At 31.1% G+C, this 20,614-nt stretch overlaps 4 protein-coding genes across 4 annotated transcripts; 1 reads left to right on the top strand and 3 right to left on the bottom strand.

Annotated features, from left to right (window-relative positions):
* Nucleotides 1–768: 768 nt before the first annotated feature.
* On the bottom strand, nt 769–2,106 carry HELRODRAFT_170436 (hypothetical protein; the record flags this gene model as incomplete). Its single annotated transcript, XM_009016264.1, has 3 exons — nt 769–857; nt 1,343–1,663; nt 1,971–2,106. The coding sequence occupies 3 exons, from the start codon at nt 2,104–2,106 to the stop codon at nt 769–771; spliced, it is 546 nt and encodes a 181-aa protein (XP_009014512.1).
* A 612-nt stretch (nt 2,107–2,718) lies between these two features.
* On the bottom strand, nt 2,719–5,332 carry HELRODRAFT_191068 (hypothetical protein). The gene is made up of 5 exons (XM_009016263.1): nt 4,897–5,332; nt 4,467–4,616; nt 4,048–4,266; nt 3,628–3,879; nt 2,719–3,604 (listed from the first exon to the last, which is right to left on the bottom strand). The coding sequence occupies exons 1-4, from the start codon at nt 5,056–5,058 to the stop codon at nt 3,730–3,732; spliced, it is 681 nt and encodes a 226-aa protein (XP_009014511.1). The 5' UTR covers nt 5,059–5,332; the 3' UTR covers nt 2,719–3,604; nt 3,628–3,729.
* A 3,224-nt stretch (nt 5,333–8,556) lies between these two features.
* On the top strand, nt 8,557–12,649 carry HELRODRAFT_170434 (hypothetical protein; the record flags this gene model as incomplete). Its single annotated transcript, XM_009016262.1, has 7 exons — nt 8,557–9,067; nt 9,967–10,123; nt 10,225–10,322; nt 11,161–11,244; nt 11,362–11,472; nt 12,343–12,363; nt 12,588–12,649. 7 exons carry the CDS (start codon nt 8,557–8,559, stop codon nt 12,647–12,649), a joined length of 1,044 nt encoding a protein of 347 aa, XP_009014510.1.
* Nucleotides 12,650–15,331: 2,682 nt separating this feature from the next.
* Nucleotides 15,332–17,885, bottom strand: HELRODRAFT_170433 (hypothetical protein; the record flags this gene model as incomplete). The annotated part of the gene is made up of 5 exons (XM_009016261.1): nt 15,332–15,848; nt 15,980–16,306; nt 16,661–16,899; nt 17,040–17,404; nt 17,711–17,885. 5 exons carry the CDS (start codon nt 17,883–17,885, stop codon nt 15,332–15,334), a joined length of 1,623 nt encoding a protein of 540 aa, XP_009014509.1.
* Nucleotides 17,886–20,614: the final 2,729 nt, after the last annotated feature.

Below are 20,614 nucleotides of genomic sequence, written 5' to 3'. Positions count from 1 at the left end.
AAATATTTCATGTTATTCTTATTTTCATAGGCTCTGAAGATGGACTTCCCGACACAGCGCTGTTAGCCTTACCATGTCTATTGTTTTAAATAAATACGAGTTTAATAAATTCAGACTTGTTGAGTGTTTATTAAAGAAAGTCATTAATGCAAAATGGGCATATATCTTCAATGATGTTTGTATTAAAGAAAACCTCGTTCCGAAATATATATATATATATATATATATATATATATATATATATATATATATATATACATATATAGAGAGAAAGAGAGAGAGAGAATATAACATGTTATATTCTTTACATATATATATAGAATATGTATATATTATATATATATATATGAATCTGTATATATGGGTCATAAAACTCTCTGGTCAGGTGATTCAGTATATGGTCGAAAGATAAAACTATATTGTCACTCAATATATGGTCGTAAGAATTTTAATTTTTCAAGAAATAAAGTTGAAGTATTTTTGTGAAGATATCGGATGTTCATTAATATAATTGACGGCTCAAAAAAGAAATTGTAACAATTCTTGTGAAATTTTAATATACGTATGTTTCATAAGATAACTAAGGTTTCTTCCACTGCTTATCTGACATCAGGTATGTTGAGGAAGTATAAATTGTTTTATCACAATCGATGAGATAATAACAAAGATACTACTTTACATTTTAAACAGAAAGATTTGACGTGAAAATTTCTAAAAAAAATCATTTAATGTCTGGCATATTAATCCACTTATGTCTTAATTGCTGTTTCACTGCTTTGCGTTCTGTTTAAGGATTGTCGTTACACATGATACATTCAACAATTTTTCAGACTCGTCAGAACAAATGATCCCTGGTGCTATGAGTAAAGTAAAAAAAAAACAATTTTTTATTTTTTATATCTTTATATCTACAAGAATTTGTATGTTGCGTGCGGTTTTAGAGTTGAATAATTTTAAATTTTGAAAACAAAATCAACGAACTAAGCCTGACATTATTCGCAAAACGTGGCATAATGAGATTATTTCTACTGTCAAAGTGGTGGTTGTAAGAAATTCTCTCCTTCATCACTTCCACCCTGTTTTGGTGTCTGTCAAGCATGAATGTCCCTCTCTGAGTCGGCACTGTGTATGGAATGGACTGAGAACTTTGAATTCAATAAAAATGATCAAAGATAAACACGAATTCAAGAAAACGACAAAAAAGAAATAAAAAAACTTTCATTGATCGATTGAAACATGAATCAAATTAATATCCACAAGACAAAACCACTAATGAATGGATCAAATTCAAATTGACACCACCGACATATTCCACTGGCTGGTTGCTTGTTCTTCCAATAACTTGACATCTCATTTTCTCTTAGACATCGTTCAACAATGGACGGATCGAGGAAATGATTTCTGTAGTCCTGTCTGGAGGTAGAATCTTTTATGTATTTTGATTTTGACGTTCCATTGGTCACATTCGAACTGTTTCTAAAAAATTCACTCAAGATGGCGTTGTTATTGTAGTTGTAGTCGCTAACATTCTTGCCAGCGATCGAGTTGTTGTTGTTTTGAATGATGCTATTTTTACTGTTGTTGTTGTTACTGTTTGCATTAACGTTCGATGTTTTAGTTGTTTGTCTCTGAATCCACCAGTGTCCACCGTCGTTGTCAACATCTGCCATGTCATTCAGAAAGAAAAATTCATTAAATTAAGTCCAACTGGCTGATGTGAGATCATAAAGAACCAGCAACTGTAACGAAAACAATGGCAGCCAAAACCAAGAAATAAAACTAACAACACCAAGATATCAAAAAAACATCACACTTAACAGACAACCTAAACGTGAGAGATAGAAATAAAGAGAGAATGAAAGAGAGAGAGAGAGAGAGAGGGAGAGAGAGAGAGTTTTTATCATTATATTAATATAATTAAATATACGTAACCGCCACAAAATTTAAGTGAGAATAATTCAATTGGTGACCTGCGGTTGTGATGAAATTTATGTTATCCAAAAATGTTCTGACGTTGCTGTTGACGTTTCTGGCAAACCTTTTCTTCCTCCTCGTGACGTCATTATTATTATTATGATTGTTATTATTGTTACTATTATTGTTCATCGTTATCATATTAATTTAAAGTACTCGAACGAACTCGTTTAAAGCTCTATTATTGGTGGTTGTTTCAGTGTAACATTGTGTTACAACATCTGGCATATTGAGTTACGACTAACAACATTTGAAATGTACCCGATATCAATGTCTCTTATTAAAATTATGACGACAACTAATGCTAAATATAAACTAAGTTTGAACTAAATACAAAGTTTCAAACGTACACTAAAATATTTGCGTCGTTAATTGAGTGCGTGGCTGTTTCATTGGCAACGGTAACCCTAATGGTTCTTCTTTATACCATATATCTATATATTTTAAACATCTAATATATAAACAAAACTAAATTATCTATATATATATATATATATATACACACAGATATATATATATATATGTGTGTGTGTGTAAACGCACATGCACACATATCTGGTGCACGCACGTTCACATTTACGTGTGGCAGATGTTTACAACTGCAATAAAAATTTGTAACCATGGGAGCGGATCAATCCTCTTCTCAGATATTCCCTTAAAATGTTCTCCCTAATTATTCTCTCTCTTTCTCCCCTCTCTGAATCTCTCACTCCATTTTCAATTAAACCAATTTAACGAGGATATAGTGGTAAAAGTTTTATTTTTATTACTGTAGAAATATTTCTAGAAACTCCTTGAATATATTTGAGTACTTAAGAGAAAATATCCTGCCACTAGCAGATAAATAGCGAAATTGATTAAAAAGAGTTGATTCATTTAACAATCACATACACGTAGAGCAAATCTTTTAAAATAAAAAAATATAGCAACGAATAAATGATCTGTCATTTTCCATTGCCTATGAATATCCATCAATAATTAAATCGGTCATTATGGAGAAAAAAGAGTTAGAAACGGTAAGGCTATGACGATTTAGTAATTAAAAAGTTATGCAGCAATCAAATAAAAGTCTGATCAGAAGAAAATTTTTGTTACACGGTTTACAAAACATGGTTAACGTGATGCATGAATGAGAGTAATAAATTGGTAAAATATTATATAACACATAGAAATGATGTCATAAAAACACACATGAACACGCACACACACATATATGGAAACACACACATATATGGAAACAAACCCATAAACATATATGAAAATACACACACACATATATATGGAAACACACACACACACATATGAAAACACACACACACGCACACACACACGCACACACACACACACAGACAGACATAAACATAAAATATAAAAATAGGAAGATCGTCAAAAATCAGAAAATGAAATTTACAGATCATCATTTATGAATGGAAAGTGAAAATAGATTAGCTACGTGTATATAAATAGTCAAGCAGAATATAATGTTTGTATAAGGCACATAAGCATCGTCAATCAGTTTCAACGTATCAACATTTTATCGCCAACAACTTCTCAACATTATTACCATTATCACTATACAATTAACATTATCACAATCGCCATAGGCGCACACACACACACACACACACACACACACACACTACACACACACACTACACACACACACAAATTCACACACTCTCACATACACACAGATACACACGCGCGCACACACTTCAACACACACACATACACACACACACACACAGCTTTTTATCACTCGACAGTGAAATGCGAATGTAGGCAGGCGATTTCCCCAATAGCGTCGTAGAGATGAACAGTGACCTGAAACTGCCCGTCGAGAAGAATTGAAGGAATTTTAGGGTCAAATATGGCAAAGGTCATTGGGGGAATGTCATATGAACCCTTTTGGGAGAAAAATAATTATCATTAATTCTCAATTCTCATTCAAAATAATTCTCATCATTATTATTATTGATTTCAATATTATCATAAATAACATTGTTGCTATAATAAACATTATTTTTTAATGAATATCAAACTAAGAAAATAAAAAACAAAACAAAGCCAAACCTCTGCAAAAGGACATTGGCAAGAGAAATTGGGTGAGCCATTTCCCCCAACATCACCATTGAAATTGTTATAATAATATTTATCATTATTATTACTACTCGATGAACACGGTAGGTGATGCAAGAGTTGACAGATGTCTCCATATGTACATGAGCCACTATGTTCTATGCATGGAACTTCAACCCAGACTATTATTTTTTTCTTCAAGACAACACTAGCCTTATGTTAAATTGTTTAAATAAGTTAATAAATAAATAATGAAAAAATAAATTAATTAATTAATTTATTAACAAAAATATCAATTTATATATTTAAATAAGTAAAGGAATGAATACAAAAACAGAGAGACACTCACAGACAGACAAACAGACAGTCACATTCAATGACACAGACATACACAAACACAATTAACTAATAACCAAGATTGGGGATGAGATGCTCCTAGAAAGAGTGCCCTTACCGCTGACGGTGATGTTGCCAGGTAGGTGTATTGGATCAGGGCTGACCGAGATTGATTTGAAACGAGCAGCAAACGTTGAGTCACCACAATCCTCCCAGGAGAAATCACGCTGCATTTTGATAATTCATTAATTTTATAAACTTATTTATTTATGACGTGGTTTATGAAAAAGCATTGAATATAATAATAAAATAAATTAAATAACATACTTCGTTGGTTAACTGTTTGTAAAATAAAATAAAACTAATTAAAACACAAACAAAACAATACTTCATTAGTTTTAGTTTATTTAGTACCATTTATTTATTTAATATTTAATTATTATTATATGAAATTAATTGAGTAATAAATCACAAACAATTAATTTTTTCAAATATAAATTTAACTACCAATTTTAATCCAGAATTCTTATTCCTGGTCATTTTACTGTACTTGATGACCAGCTGTCTGAACCTCTCATCAATTTCGTACGTGCCATCTACTGCTGAATATTTGCTGGCAAACAAGAATGCAAGGAAGAAAACTTCACCAGCAAGAAGAAACAAATTCATTTTTAATTTAAAACTAATATGTTTTGAAAAAATCTAAATTTAATTGCTACAGTACAGGAAAGCACAAAATAAACTGCTGGGCTGACAACCAACCAACAATTAAAAACCGTAAAAAACAATTGACTGATAACCCCTATTTATACTTTTTATACTAAAAGAAGCATAACAAACGAATAACTAAACATAACAAATAATTGTCCTAATCCCTAATCAAACAAATCACAAGAATCCACTGATGATCAGCGAATGAAAATCATCTTCTAATGTTTTTTTGCTTCTCATATGAGTTTTAAATTTAGCTTGATGTATGCAACGAAACATGCATGAAAAGTTAACCTAGGTAATTAATGTTATATATAATTTAAAAAGTTATATATATATAAATGTATATATATATATATATATAAATAATATATAATATATATATATATATATATATACAGATATAAAATTGATATATATGTACACACACAGCACACACACACCTAAAAACATAATTAAATAATCACCACACACACACACACACACACACACACACACACACACACACACACACACACACACACACACACACACACACACACACACACACACACACCACACACACACACACTAATTAAGTATAGAAATAAAGTAATTAACTTCTCGTGTTGTTTATTATAAGTAAGTACATAAGTACATGTGACCGCTCACTGTTCCTGCTACACTAATGATTTGTTTATAATCAGCCTAATAAGACGGAACTGACTGACATATAAATAAGTTTAATTAAAGAGTAATTAAACGTGAAATTTTGAAAAAACAACTTAGCAATCATTAAAAAAACATAACAATAACTTTGATAATTACATGCTGTAACTATTATAGTAGACCAAATAAGTTTGATACTTGCATGTAACAACTAAAAACTAACTATTGGGTTAAGTGCCTAGTTTTGCCTAAAGTTTTGCGATCTATATGATCTCAACTTGATAAATGAATGAGTGTAGGAACAAACAATGTTTATTTGTGTAAATCAGTACTGTTATATAAAACCAGCAAATGTTAAATCATCAAGAAAACAAAAAGAGGCAGAAACAAATTTTTAGAAAAGCTACTTCGCAGTCGAAACTAAGCTATGTAACTCATGTAATCAGATAAAAATAATATCTCTAATGATATCCACTAATGATATCTCTAATGATATAACTAATGATATCACTAATGAAGTTAGATAGTTTTGACGAGAAGGGGGCAAAACTTTAGAAATAAAATGTTGACCGGGTACAAATTTCGAAAAAAGTGAACAAATCGTGAATATTATTGATAATACTAACACATATAATAATAATGCTTTAGTAGCAAATTATAAAACTTAAGTAGTAATAACTTCAATCAATACTACTGCATTAAAAGTTTCTTCCATATTTTTTTGTTTAAAAAAAAACATTTTTTTTTCATTTTGTGTTGATGTTGACGCTTAAATAAACCATAAACACATCTGATGAGCTGCTATGTGAGCTGCTCACTTTCTAACTTTCTAGAGTTTTTTCGAATGCAAAAAATTATTAGTTAAATTAATTAATTAAAAATTAACCTATTCATTTATTAAGCAGATTAATCAAAATGACTAATCGTGTGGATAATTAAGAAAATTAACTGAAAATTATAGAAGCTGAATAGAATTCATCGAAATTAATTAATTCTCCACCAATAAACTGAACAATCAGTGAAGTTTTCATAAATTTCATATAGTTCTTATTAAATAAAATTTAGGCAACAAAAACTCAAATTAAATAACCGACAATTTAAATTATTGTAATGAAATAACGAACTGACCTAATGAAATGACTATTATTTATTTATCATGCCACCGAAAAATGTTAACAGGATTGACATTTCGTCTACTCTTCTTCTCATGTTAGAAATATTAAACATATCAATTTTCACAATTTTTTATTCAAGAAGAGGATGGCAACATCGATATTGTCCACTCAGCATCCCCTAAACTCTCCACTGTATCCGCCACTGGGTTCGCTACTGTGTCCGCCACTGTGTCCACCACTGTGTCCACCACTGCATCTGCCACTGTATCAGCCGCTGATTGGGCATAATTTTTAGGGCCAGACACCCGTTCATCCAGACAAACGTCTGATCACGAAAGATAAAAAATAAGATACGTGTAGATAGTATCAGGGTTGCCATGCCTTGCTTTGATCGCTTAAACTTATATTTTTCTAATATGTCACAATATTTCTGATGGAATTTTGAATATTATTAACATCTGAAGGTTGCTTAGCAGGAGATGTGAAGCAGCAAAGTCCTTCAGCGATAGTTTTTCTTGGACATGACAAGTCCAACAATGTTGACGGTTGGATTTTTTTTGTTTTTTTCTCGTTAATCGGTTTTATTATTATTATATCAAATTTTATTATTGTTATTGATATTATTACAAACGTAGTTAGTAACTTATAATACTTACGAATTACAACAATATTCTCACATTACTTTCGAAAATCGTGATAGATAATAATTTGGTCAGTTCTCTTTCATTGAATCTAATCTTCTACAAAATAAAACTTATATACAATGTTTTTTCTCATGAAAAATTAGAACAACAAATACTTAGCTACATCACAATTCAGCGATTCTCAACCTCTATTGTGCCACGATTCTTTCACGGCATACCCATATCCTGTGAAGTGGCAACCCAGACGCTAAAATCATTCTTGTTCATAAGTCTTCTAAGTAACTGTACTCTTAAAAGTTGTGATGTAAATTATCCGATACGCGAGAAGTATTTTCATATTTCATCAAAGCACTAAATATAATTTAAATTAATTGTTCTCACAGTTAGTTAAATTACAGACAAATGAACTTTATCTTTTCTACTTGCATCTATCTATATTTTTTGTATAGCTTATTTGCTATATTACGTTGCATATTTGAATTGAAATGCGACAGAGCATGAATAAATAATAATAATAGTAGCCTTAACTAGATTGCACTAAATCGTTGCGACATGATTTGCGGAAGGAGATTGTCAGTTTGAAGGTTATGTTTTTTTCAACGGATTCTTGGAGCAGTCTCTACAACAAAGGTAACTCCCGGCATTAGGTCTTCTGTGATTGGACTTGATAATTAATTAATATTAACCAAAAAAGTGCAACCAAATCGTAGACAGAACAGGGTATGAATGGTTGGCTCACACTTAGTTTAACATTTTGCAACTGGCATTGTTGAGAAATAACTTGCGTTGCTGTTACTGAGTTCAATAAACTGTTTTGGTAGTGTCCCAAGGATAATTAGAAGATATTTATAATAGAAGACGAACAAAAACTATTTGGTAGTGTCTCAAGGATAATTATAAGATATTTATAATAGAAGACGAAAGAAAACCATTTCGATGATCATAAACGAGGCGCACAGGTTGAGAACCGCTGCACTAAACTTTAGCAAATTTGTATAATACTACAAACTAACAATAAGTTCTTTAATGACAATTTAAACCATCAAGAAATGCTTTCACGCGAGAAAGTGCCATCATCAATCTCGCTAGTCACGTCAAGTGGTGCCACAGTTTTGGTCAACGGATCGCCGGAAAATATCGTTTTGAAGCCTTACCAGATAAAATCTATCAACACTACCAGAGAATTGTTCGTAATCTTTCCAAGAAGAAGTGTTCCTGGCGCAAAGTTTGCTGTTTATTCGCACGACAAAAGGTTTTCTACAGGCTCCAATTGTTGGAAGTGTGGTATGAAAATTCTAGATAGATTTTCCATAAACAACAATAAAAACAGCACTGAAATTAATGTCGGCAAAGTAAATGCAAACGACATGAAAAATGAACCTAATACTGTAAACGACGATATTAATAATGGTAACTGGTGTTGGGTTGTATCGAAGAATTACAAGCCCGTTGTAGTAAGCGATAATGATGACTTTTTATTATCATTGAAGATAACTCCAGATACAGTTGTCGTCAGGTCCAATTACAGAGCGTGTTACTGTCAAGTGGCAAGCAATGAAGGTTCATGACCTATTTACATATTCATAAGTGTTCATTAATACTTAAAGCATGATGAATATTACTGTAGATTAGTAAGGAGTTTCTATTGAGTACGTTCAAACAGAGGGACTAACATGGTTTTCACCTCATTGAACGTTTGTTCTCTTTTTTAAGGCCTCTTAAGAATCTGATAACTTTACATTGATACTAGTGGCAAGTTTTTTTTTTATCTATAGACAGTAAGCTCCAAATCTTGGCTGAAGCATTTGACAAAATCTTGTCAAAAAATGAGTTGAGTTGGATAGAGGAAGGGTACATTATACTTTTGTGTCTTGTTGGTCCCACCAGTCAACAACGTTTAGAGACATTCGACACTGAATTTTTTAATTTTTGCAACTAAGTGGATGCGGTCCTGTGAAAAAATTTTGACACAATGGGCGTTTCTTTAAAGTTAACGTCCATTCTGTCTTTAACCAGGAACTAATAAAATTCATTTTTAGTGTAATGAGAGTTGTCAAATTATGGGACTTGAATAATAATTAAAGAATTTACTGAATTAAGAATCGAATGAATGAATGCCATGTGACAGTTGTTAACATCAGAATTTTTCTCGACTGTTTCGTAAGAACATCTTAATCTCTCTTATCTCATGCAGCTGATGAAAAGATTTTCCATGACGATGATGGACTTGAAGACTCAGAGAATGATGTTGATCAAAATATTAAGGTATCATAAATGTGTAAGAATGTGAAAAACGGAATTCAGAATTAAAATAAATCAGAAGAATTGAGTTCATTGATAACTAGATTTAAGAAGGTTTTTATTATAATGATATACAAATTTTGAATTATTTAAATTAATTTTCAATCGATAAAAATTTTCCCACAAAACTAATTCGGCAATTTTTTTTAATTTTGCAGATGAAGAAAATTTTAACGATAACTCTGAAACACCATCAGTTCAAATTCCAAGCAACGAATTAGCGAATTATCAAAATTTAGAAAAACGTAAAAGGATAAAACAACTGATGGAATCTTTGAAACAGCTGGAAAAGCAGGCCATCGTGTTGGAAAACATGTTGGCAAGACATCAAAAGAATTCCACGAATTTGAAAATAGATAACTTAATCGGTTATTTTAAAATTAAACTTTGATGCAATGCTAATTTTATTTCATCAGCGTACTATCAACTGCTGTTAAACAAATTTTTCTAACTTATTCTATGAAATACAATGAAAATTTTGAATGGGTTACTGACTATATGACTCGATTCGAAGGTACCTTACCAGCCCGCTTCTAGCAATGCGTTCATTTGTATGAGGAATTATTTAGTTCGCAAACATGATCCATAGGCCTAAGTTAAATGTTTCTCAAAATTTACATAGTAGCCGCAAAAATATAGGTATCGCTGGTTGTTTAAAGAGTAATATAACCATCAACACAAAATTTAATTCAAACATTCGATCGTTGGAAATTGATTGAATGTATTATTTGATTATTTCAGTTGCTCGTGCCCCTTTCTTTTCTCATATATCTCCATATCTTGTTCTCTTACACTGGCTACCTGTAAAATAAAGAATAATTTTTAAAATTTGCACGTTCATGTATAAGTCTCAGTCTAAATTATTTCCTAAGTATTTATCAGATATATTAATTGAACCTAAACGATCGTCTTCTTCTTCTCGCTTTTTCTTAACTCGTGTTAAACACTCTTTTACCAAATCTGCTTTTGCTTTTTCTGGTCCTTTTCTTTGGAACTCTCTACCTACTTCTCTGACTACTTCTCCATCACTTGCGAAGTTCAGAGCGGATCTCAAGACCCATCTGTTTTCAAAATTCATTGAGGAGCGCTGTTGAACATCGCGGAAATAGCGCTTTATAAGCTAATTGATTGATTGATTGATGAAATTGTTAACATATTTGAATCTGAAATTGAATTTATGAACTTAGTTTATTAAAATAAAAAAGTGAAATTCTTATTATAGTTGAGCTAAAGTCAATTTTGATTGCTAATCTTTAATTTTGGCTTACTGAAAAAAATAGTTTCACACTTCAAAAATTTGTAGCAAGTTCATTCATATGTACTAAAAATTTAAAAAAATGTCAAACAATCAGAAAAGTTTCTAGAGAAGCAGACGTTCTTGAATGAAAAAAGCCTGTCAAAGAACTTCAAAACTTTAGTGAAGAGACAAACTGATGGTTTGAAATTCATCCATTTAATAATTTTATTTACTTATCAATTTATGTATTTGTTTATTTATTTATCTGTTTTATTATTTTTAAATAATTTAACAAAAATATTTTGGAACGCTTAAGATGAGCACAATAAACTGGAGACCTTGATCAGAGTGGAACAAGAAAAAGCCAAAGCCATGGAAACAATAAGACGAAGAGACGAGGCCGATATTGAGTATGAAAACCAAAAAGGTTAAAAAACCGCAAATACATACATACAAAAATACATACAAACAAAACATACATACTTACGCACATATATACAAACATCCAAATACGTGCCAATACACATACAAACAAACACATACATACAAGCAAACACATACATACAAACATCCCCATAAATACAAATTCACAAACAAACATCCAGTTACATGCAAATACACATACAAACAAACACCCGTATATAAATGTACATACAAACACCAACACACATGCAGATACACATACAAACAAATCCCATAGAGCAATTGTTCTCACAAAAAAAACACACCAATACACATACAAACAAGCAAATAAATTTATAAATACACAAACAAACAAACAAACAAACAAACAACAAAACAAAATATACAAACACACAAATTAGCAAACATACTACTACTATTGATTATTATTATTACTACTATTACTACAACTACTACTTATACTACTATCACTACTATTATTAATAATGTACTTCTAGTACTAAAGGGAATAATAATTTAATTTTTTTTGTATCGAAGATAAAGCTATGCTAGGTACTTGCTTGTTCTTTGGGCCTTTTCCAGTCATAACCATCATTATGTGTGAGCTATTTATTTTATTATTATTTATTATTATTATTATATTGTTATTATTTATTATCATTATAATTAATATATATTATCATTACTTATTATAATTATTATTTATTATCATTACTTATTATCATTATAATTATTATATATTATTATTACTTATTATCATTATAATTATTATATGTAATTATTTTTTTTATTATTACTATTGTTATCATCATGATGGTAATAAATTCTATCAGTGAAATTATTTCAAAATAATTTCAAATAAATAAATCAACAGGGCTATGTTACAGACCATACGGTACGTGTTTTAATTCACCAATTTAAACACACACACACCACACACATAAACACACGTACACATACACGTATACACATATATATATACACACATACAGACGCACACACACATACACGGGCGCACACAAACATACAAACACACAGACACAGACAACAACTACATATTTAAACAAATGTATGAAAGTCTGCGATTAATATAATTTTTTTTTCTTTCGAATTTTCCAGCTTTCAAGCAAAAATGGAGAAGAGAACATGAAGCTGACGAAGGATTTAATGATTGGAAATGATTAATTGTTTGAGATGTGTGTGTGTATGTGGTGTGTTGTGTGTGTGTGTATGTGTGTGAGTGTGTTTGACTTTTAATGTTATTATTGTTGAAATGATTGAGAGTGTGTTTGATATGATTGGTTAAAAGATTAGTTGGTTAACTGATTAAAACAATTGACTGGTCGTAATAATCGGATAATGGGTTTTTTGATTGAAATGATTATTAAAAGATTGATTGGTTTATTTATTGGAACGACTTATTGATTGATTAATTGATTGATTGATTTGTTGGACTGATTGATTGATTGGAATGGGTCATAAGTTTTTTATGATTGAACAGTTAAAATTGAATTAATTAATAAACTAATCGATGTATCAAAATTAGAAATTAACTAAATAAGTTTTTATTTATCACTTTGACTTATGATATGGTTAATTAATTATTTAACTAACTAAGTACGTAATTTCTGGTATTGTATTGAAGATTTATAAGCGCCTTTATTGAGTTACCTTCGGAAAACCTGTCTATGTTGCATTTTGTTGAAAAATGACGGCTGATACCGGCAACATCCTTCAAATCAGCCAGTCATGATTTCCAAATTGGCTGACGCAACCGAAAACATATCCATGGTCCAAGATGAGATGTCCTGTAAGATGGACAAACAAGGTCACAAAGCACTGGTTTTATAATTCCATTTAAATTGCATGTGCATTTTCTGCCAAACAATCTCTAGCCAACAAGGCGATTTTAAATTCAATTCTTTCCTTTTATTCAGTGAAAATACCTTTTATTTTTCTCCTGCTATCAAATGTAGTGGCAGTGCTATTACAATTTTTATCATCTCGTCATGAGTAACATCGTTAGCACATCATCAACATCTTCATCAATTTTTCAGTCTTAAGAGAGAGAGAGAGAGAGAGAGAGAGAGAGAGAGAGGGAGGAGTGACACACACACACACACACACGCACGCACGCACGCACACAAGACGTTTAAATAGTACAAAATTATTTACTCTTTATTCGCATTACTTCCAGTTTTTCAATAAGAAAGACACAAAACGTAATAAAAGTATTAATTAATCAATGTTAATGTTTAACTATAATTATAATTAACAGTTATAATTAGTCAATTTTGGTCTTTCTTATTAGAAAAAGTTTAGCATTAGTCAAAACCGGTGAATATATCACTGAAAATAAATATGCAAAATTTTATATACAAAAATTTTTAATTGAAAGTATTAATTGGCTATGTGTGAGATCATTAAAATTTTGGCCCTCCGTACGGGAAAATGATTATACCGCATATACATATACAACAATACTAAGATCGCAATACATTGGCCTAATTAACACAATTTTGATCGTCAAAACTAGCTAGGAACAAATATTTTTAAATTAAAAATTTAAATAACAATAAGTTTTAATGACACTGAACTCTGTGGCAATTTTTACACATTTCAAAACTCAAAAAAATATTTAGCAACTACCCAGAAAAAAAATATACACTCTATTGAAAAAATATTGAAACAATTATCAAATTTAATTAATTTTTTAGGCAAGAAAAACAATCACAAAAAAAACTCAATCACACGTATTTACATTTAATTTTATGATTATGATCAATTTATAAACACGTTAATTAAAAATATCTCAGAAGAGCTCTTAAATAAAATTACTCAAACAATAATAGGCATGAGACGAACAAAATGAAGGCAAATCAGTACAAGTTTAAGCATAAAACATCACAACATAATTAAACCGCAGACAAAAAAAGAAAAATGTGTATAGTCAGTTCACAATTAAAATACACATTTAACCATTATACCCACGGATTGAACACCAAATTCATGATGACATAAAAAATAATTCTTAATTATTGATTAAATTTTTAATAATTAATTTATATTATTTCGTTATTACAATATTATAAAAATTGGTAAAGGGGGTGTAGACTTTTGGGCTGAAACTTCCATAATGAGTAATTTGGAATAATTAAATTAGGGTTAAAGTTAAGTTAAATGAAACCTCTATTTAAACTTGTAAAAATTTGGGCTGAAAACTAATAAAGCCATTTCACAACAGTAAAATTAAGGTAAATTTTTCGTTAAACCACTGGCATTATTAAAATTTGTTAAAAATAGGGAAATAAGCCCCTCTACATAGCAAATTTCTGGCTATTCATTGTGCGGGCACAATATTATCAAGAGAAAATTTTGTTTATCTAAGAAGCTAATTTTTTCAAAATAGATAACTATTTGAAAAAATGTGAATGTTCAAATGAAGCATTTAAAAACAAATAATTAAAAAAATATATATATACGTGTGTGTGTTTGTGTGCCGTGTGTGTGTGAATGCGTGTTTACTGGTTTCTAATAATTCAATTTTCTTTTTTAATTTTCACAGTTTAACATGCCCACGACACGTAGCGGGCATTGCTCATAAAAAGCACTTGGAGAGAGTAGGCACTGTTAAAAGCGCGTGTATTATCTTGGAGTTAAGGAGTTGAGGATTTGAATCGGGTCTTTTCAAAACATCAAATTTAATGGCAAGGCAAATCCTATATGATAATTTTACCCAAAAATAATTTTAGCTTACGAACGGAAAGACTCAATCCATAAAGAATCTGATTTAAAAACGTTGTAGGCCTCTATGATATATCACAATTTAAAGAGATATGTTTGTTAATTTAACGGAAAATGAATCAGTATTGAAGATAATTTTTTCTTTTTATTCCATCTTTAATTTTTGCATTAAATTTTTCGCTGGTGGATTTCTCATCAAAAACTACTTGAACTCCAAGCAGAGATGCCACATACAAAACTTGATCGTCGCAACCATTTAATAAATTTAAAAGTTCCCTTTCAGGAATTTGAGAATAATTTCTGAAGTTTAATGAAACGCCTCTATCAAAAGAATATCGAACTAAATCGTTAAACATCATGCTGTCTTTAGTATCGATGAAGTTCCAGACTGGCTCCAAACAGCCTGTTGTGTCATTTTTCAATTTCGGTGAACAAAGATTTTCCTTTATAGAAATTTTTATTTGTTTGGTTCCATATGGACACTGCTGACTGAGATCTTTTTTGATGGATTGTGGAACGAGAGCGTTGGAGAGAAAGCTGTTCTCTCTGTATTCAAAAAAAGCGTCCAACGTTCTCACATAAACCCAGTGTAAGATGGAGCATTCACGTGGATTTTTTGGACCGAGACAATGGAATCTTTGTGATTAACAAAGTAAAATTAATTTTCATAATTTTCAACTTTCCAGAAACTTCTAACAAAATTTTTTAAAACTTTTCTAAATTTAATTAATCAAATTTAAAAAGGATCAAGAAAAAATAAAAAAAACCTAGGAAGAATCAGTGTTCTGTTGAGCATCTGTGCCAGAGCAAATGCAGTTTTGAGAGCATTCAATTCCTCTACTTCGGTAGAGAAATTGGCGGGCGGGGAAGTGAGGTAAGGATTGTTGTAAAGCAAGTACTTTTTCTCGTTATCGGAGTAGTATCCATTTTTATCGACCACCCACATGAGGCTTTCTTTGAAACGGTAGACTTTAGCTTCCATAGTCACTATCCAGTTGTTGTGCACCACCAGACAGCCCGGACAGTTGTTGGATCCGTTGTTTGTTGGAAAGTTACGATCGACCACTTCATAATAAGACTTTCCACATAGAAATCTGTAGTTGGCAGGAAACGTTTTATTCAGTCATTGTCTTAGCTATAAAATAGCAGTTAGGTTAATTCAACGTTTTCCACAAAAATGAAACTTGAAATGATGGTGAAACTTATAAACATTCAAGTAAGTCTAAATTCCAAAAAATGAATAGTAAAATGTGCAAACCAAATAGCGAAGTAAAATTTTAGCAGAGATTCATCAACAAAGATTTATACAAAACCAAAATAAAAATTTTGCAATAGAAGATAGCAAGTTTGTCTAAATTTTGTTCGTGGCACATCATGGCACCACAATGAGAGCTCAAGTGTCATTAAAATAGAAACAAAAAAAAACAAAATAACAAACAAGTTCAAACTTTGATTTATCCAGTACGCCAACCGAGCTGAATTGAGGATTATTTTTGTATTTTTTTCGCAGATGTCCGATGGCGCTGTTGAGAGCCGTCTGATCGTCCAGCGATGCCGACTTGTTTGTTTTGTACTGCATCTCTAAGTAAACTTCTAGTGAAAACTGCGTTGGTTTTATGGCCAAAAATCCAGCATTGTACACGGAATAGTCCCAAAGAATAGCCATGTTGAAAGCTTTCAATGATTTCTGTTTCAGTTATTTTTTAAATTTTAAATAACCAACTACAAATATTTAAATAAATTTATTTTAATTTCTGTTATAAATTTCAGACATTGTATACAAAACAAAAGAAAACTTGAAATAAAAATTAGACAAAATGGACAAACCTCAACATATGGCATAGGATTGTTAAGGAAGACGACGTCGATATCTGTATGAAGTACTGAGAAATTGGCCCTCAGTGCTTTAATAATCATATCCGTTCTTATGTTCATTTTTCGTACGAACTTTAGCGAACCGAACAAATTTGATTCGTTGGAATTTTTATCTTCAGTGAAATAAAAACACTGAATGTTCAGCTCTAGTAAGCTTCGGCATGCAATATTTCCCGCCCCAACGAACAGGAAGTTGGTGATGTTGAACCTTTTAAAACTTGTCATGTAGAGATTGAGAGCCATGTCGAAGAAAGAGTTGTCGGTCATAGCCAGGATGATGAGCTTCATGTCGGTTTCGTTAGCGAAACGTTTTGGAACTGAAAGTAGAAAGTCGTTGAATTGATTGCGACTAATGTCATTAAATATAAAATGGTCTATCTGCAATCATCATTCAAGCATCATGTTCATCCATTTATTTATTAATTTTTCATTTCCATCCATCATGATCCAACTATCCAATTAACGATTACATATGTATCCTACATTAAAGGCTACGGTTATCCAGACATGATAACAAATCGAAGTGTTGACGATGGCTGATTCATAAACCACAACATGAGATGTTTGGACACCAACAATAGCTGCTACTGTCATCACAAAAAAATCACAAACAACAAACTGACTTGTCTTGGCGTGCCTGGAAATGGCTTTGATGAACATGTTATCCCTATCGCTCATCTCCATTTCAAAAATTGGAAGAAAGTTTGGGAAGTCGACTTCTTTTATCAATTCCGATGATTTGTAAAGAATTTCGAACTTGTTCTCTACAACGTAGAGAACAAATGATAGAACGGCCATCGTCGTCAAAAGTTTTAAGGTTAAAAATTTTCTGACGTTCATACTGGTGCTGCAGCAGTTGATGTTTCCAGGTCTGGTGTCGCTTTTTTGACAATGTAAAAATTAAATTTTATTTCAATATATCAAAAATATCGTAAGCTTGAGCCAAGTTAATAATAATGATCTACAGTTAAGAAAAAAAAATTTATCAAAAATATAAATAAAAACAAAATATTATACTTTTAATAATAAGTAATTAATTTAATTAGTCTTCTCATCAGATCCATGAATGATTGACTGCAGTTATTTTGCAATCATCATTTTAAATAATTAGCACTTAGCAGTATAATTTTCCTAGTCATCGTCATAGTATTCATCATCACTGTATTCATCATCATCCTTCTCATCATCACCATCATCATTATCTTTGTATTCATAATTTCCGTTGTCATTACTGCCATCTTTGTCATCGTCACATTATCGATATTATCTAATCGTCATCATCATCACCATGATCATCATCATCTTCACCACCACCACCATCATTATCATCATCATCGCTTTTCTGGTAGTCATTATGTTTATCATCGTCATCATCAATTTTTGTCGGCGTCATCATCACTCACTATTGACATTGTTATCTAGTGATAAACCTATCACCATTGTCATTGTCATAACCATCGTCTATCATCATCATCGTTCTCATCATCACTGTCATCGTCGTCATCATCGTTCTTATCATTTTCATCATCATTTTCATCATCTTCCTAATCATCATCGTCGTCGTCATCATCATCAGAAACGACGTCAGTAGTTATGGCAATTAGTTATAGCCAGCGATCAATATAGTTGCTAGAGGATTATAATTGGATCATGAAAAGAAGAGAAAGAAATACAAGCGTAAAGCAGAAAGAGAGAGATAGAGGAGAAAGAAAAAGACAGAGAAAAGAGGAAAAACGATAAATAGAAAAGAATGAGTGGAAGAAAAATAGAGAGAAAGGGAGAGAGATAGAGAGAGAGAGAGCGAGAGAGAGAAAACAGTGGCAAAGAGAGAAAGATATGAAGAGGAAAAAGAGATATCTGATGGTAATACATCAGAGAAAACTGAGAGAAAACAGTGGCAAAGAGAGAAAGATATGAAGAGAAAAAAGAGATATCTGATGGTAATAATTATGTTGAGACAAAATTTATTCCCAGCCGAATAAATAATTAGCTAGTGAGGAGAAAAGTATAATTATTATGCATAAATAAGTGAAAAAGATAGCAGAGAGAAAAATAGAAATGAGAGGAAAAGAGAGAGAGATGGAGAGAGCGATATTGCTTGTACAATAATAATGTATCAGTGAAGCTAAAGAAATAATGGTTTTTATGGAAGTAATAGTAATCGTGAACAATACGCCGTAACTCCGCCCACTTTTTGTTTTGACATTTATGTGAAACAACTACTGGAAAGATTGCAGGGAAAAGAGATCGCGGTCAACGACGAATGACATTCGTCAAAAGTCCTTGTGTCACTTGTTGAATATCACCACATTTCAACTACTACAAAGTGTTAAAGATCGGGTTTTGTAAGGATAAGGCACGAGAAAGAAGAAGATGCTAGCTGTTATATATCATATATATTATATCATATATATTTGTGTGAATTATATAAATAAAAAACAAATAAAACTAAAAATTAAATATATTACCTTTTTATTTTATATATTTTCAATTTGTAAAAATTTTTTTTAATTAATTGAAACCTGACCCCCTATTCTTTACCATATATCAATTTACATTGTAACGAATCCTTTAAAGTCGCATTTCCATTGCAACTCTGACATCTATTTCTGCCTGCCATCAATTAAAACAACTCAAAACGTAAACACTGGACATGCAAATTTAAACTGCACTTATGTTCGACTTTAACGTTAGTATCAGTCTACAATCAGAACAAATTTCACAACTCTTAGGAGTGTATGTACAGAACTATAAACAGCTACAGTAAATAACCAGCCTAAATTATTTGCCTTTCAATTCAAACTATTAAAGATTAAATTTAAAACTAAATTTTATATTATTCGAAAAATAAATTATATATTCATAATCCCCCCAACTTTGTCTATAAAATGAACACAAATTTAGCAATTTAACTTTGAAAAAAAACGCTGAAAATTAAGAAATACGACGAGTAATCTAAATGCGTCCGATATCAATGTATGTATCAACTGAGAAGGCCATTGCCGAGCTGCATTTGTCTCTCTTGGAGGGTTTCGATAAGAAAAAATTTAGCCTGGGTGTTTTCATTGACCTAAAAAAGGCTTTTGATGTAATTGATCACGAAATTTTGCTACAAAAGTTGTCGAGGTACGGTTTTTGTGGAGTTGTGTTTGACTGGTTCAGGTCGTATTTATCTGATCGGAGTCAGTTTGTTTCAGTTGATAATGTAGTGTCTCCTCCGTTTAAGATTCAAACAGGGGTGCCCCAAGGTTCGATACTCGGCCCCCTATTATTTATAATTTTTGTAAATGATATTTTTTCAATATCAGATAAATGTACTACAATCCTGTTCGCCGACGACACCAATATTTTTTTGTCGGGAAAAGACCAAAATGAATTGTTCCTAGAAATGAATCGTCAGCTCCAAAAATTCTGTGATTGGTTTTTGAAAAATAAATTGGCATTGAACTTAAGTAAATCATGTTATATTATATTTGGCCCTAAAATAAGTACTAATAACAAAATTCTAGAAAAAAATAAATGTCATC

The sequence above is a fragment of the Helobdella robusta genome, assembly GCF_000326865.2.
Source record: "Helobdella robusta unplaced genomic scaffold HELROscaffold_18, whole genome shotgun sequence".
Classification (NCBI taxonomy): Eukaryota; Metazoa; Annelida; class Clitellata; order Rhynchobdellida; family Glossiphoniidae; genus Helobdella; species Helobdella robusta.
This window is presented reverse-complemented; position numbering and strand designations above follow the sequence as displayed.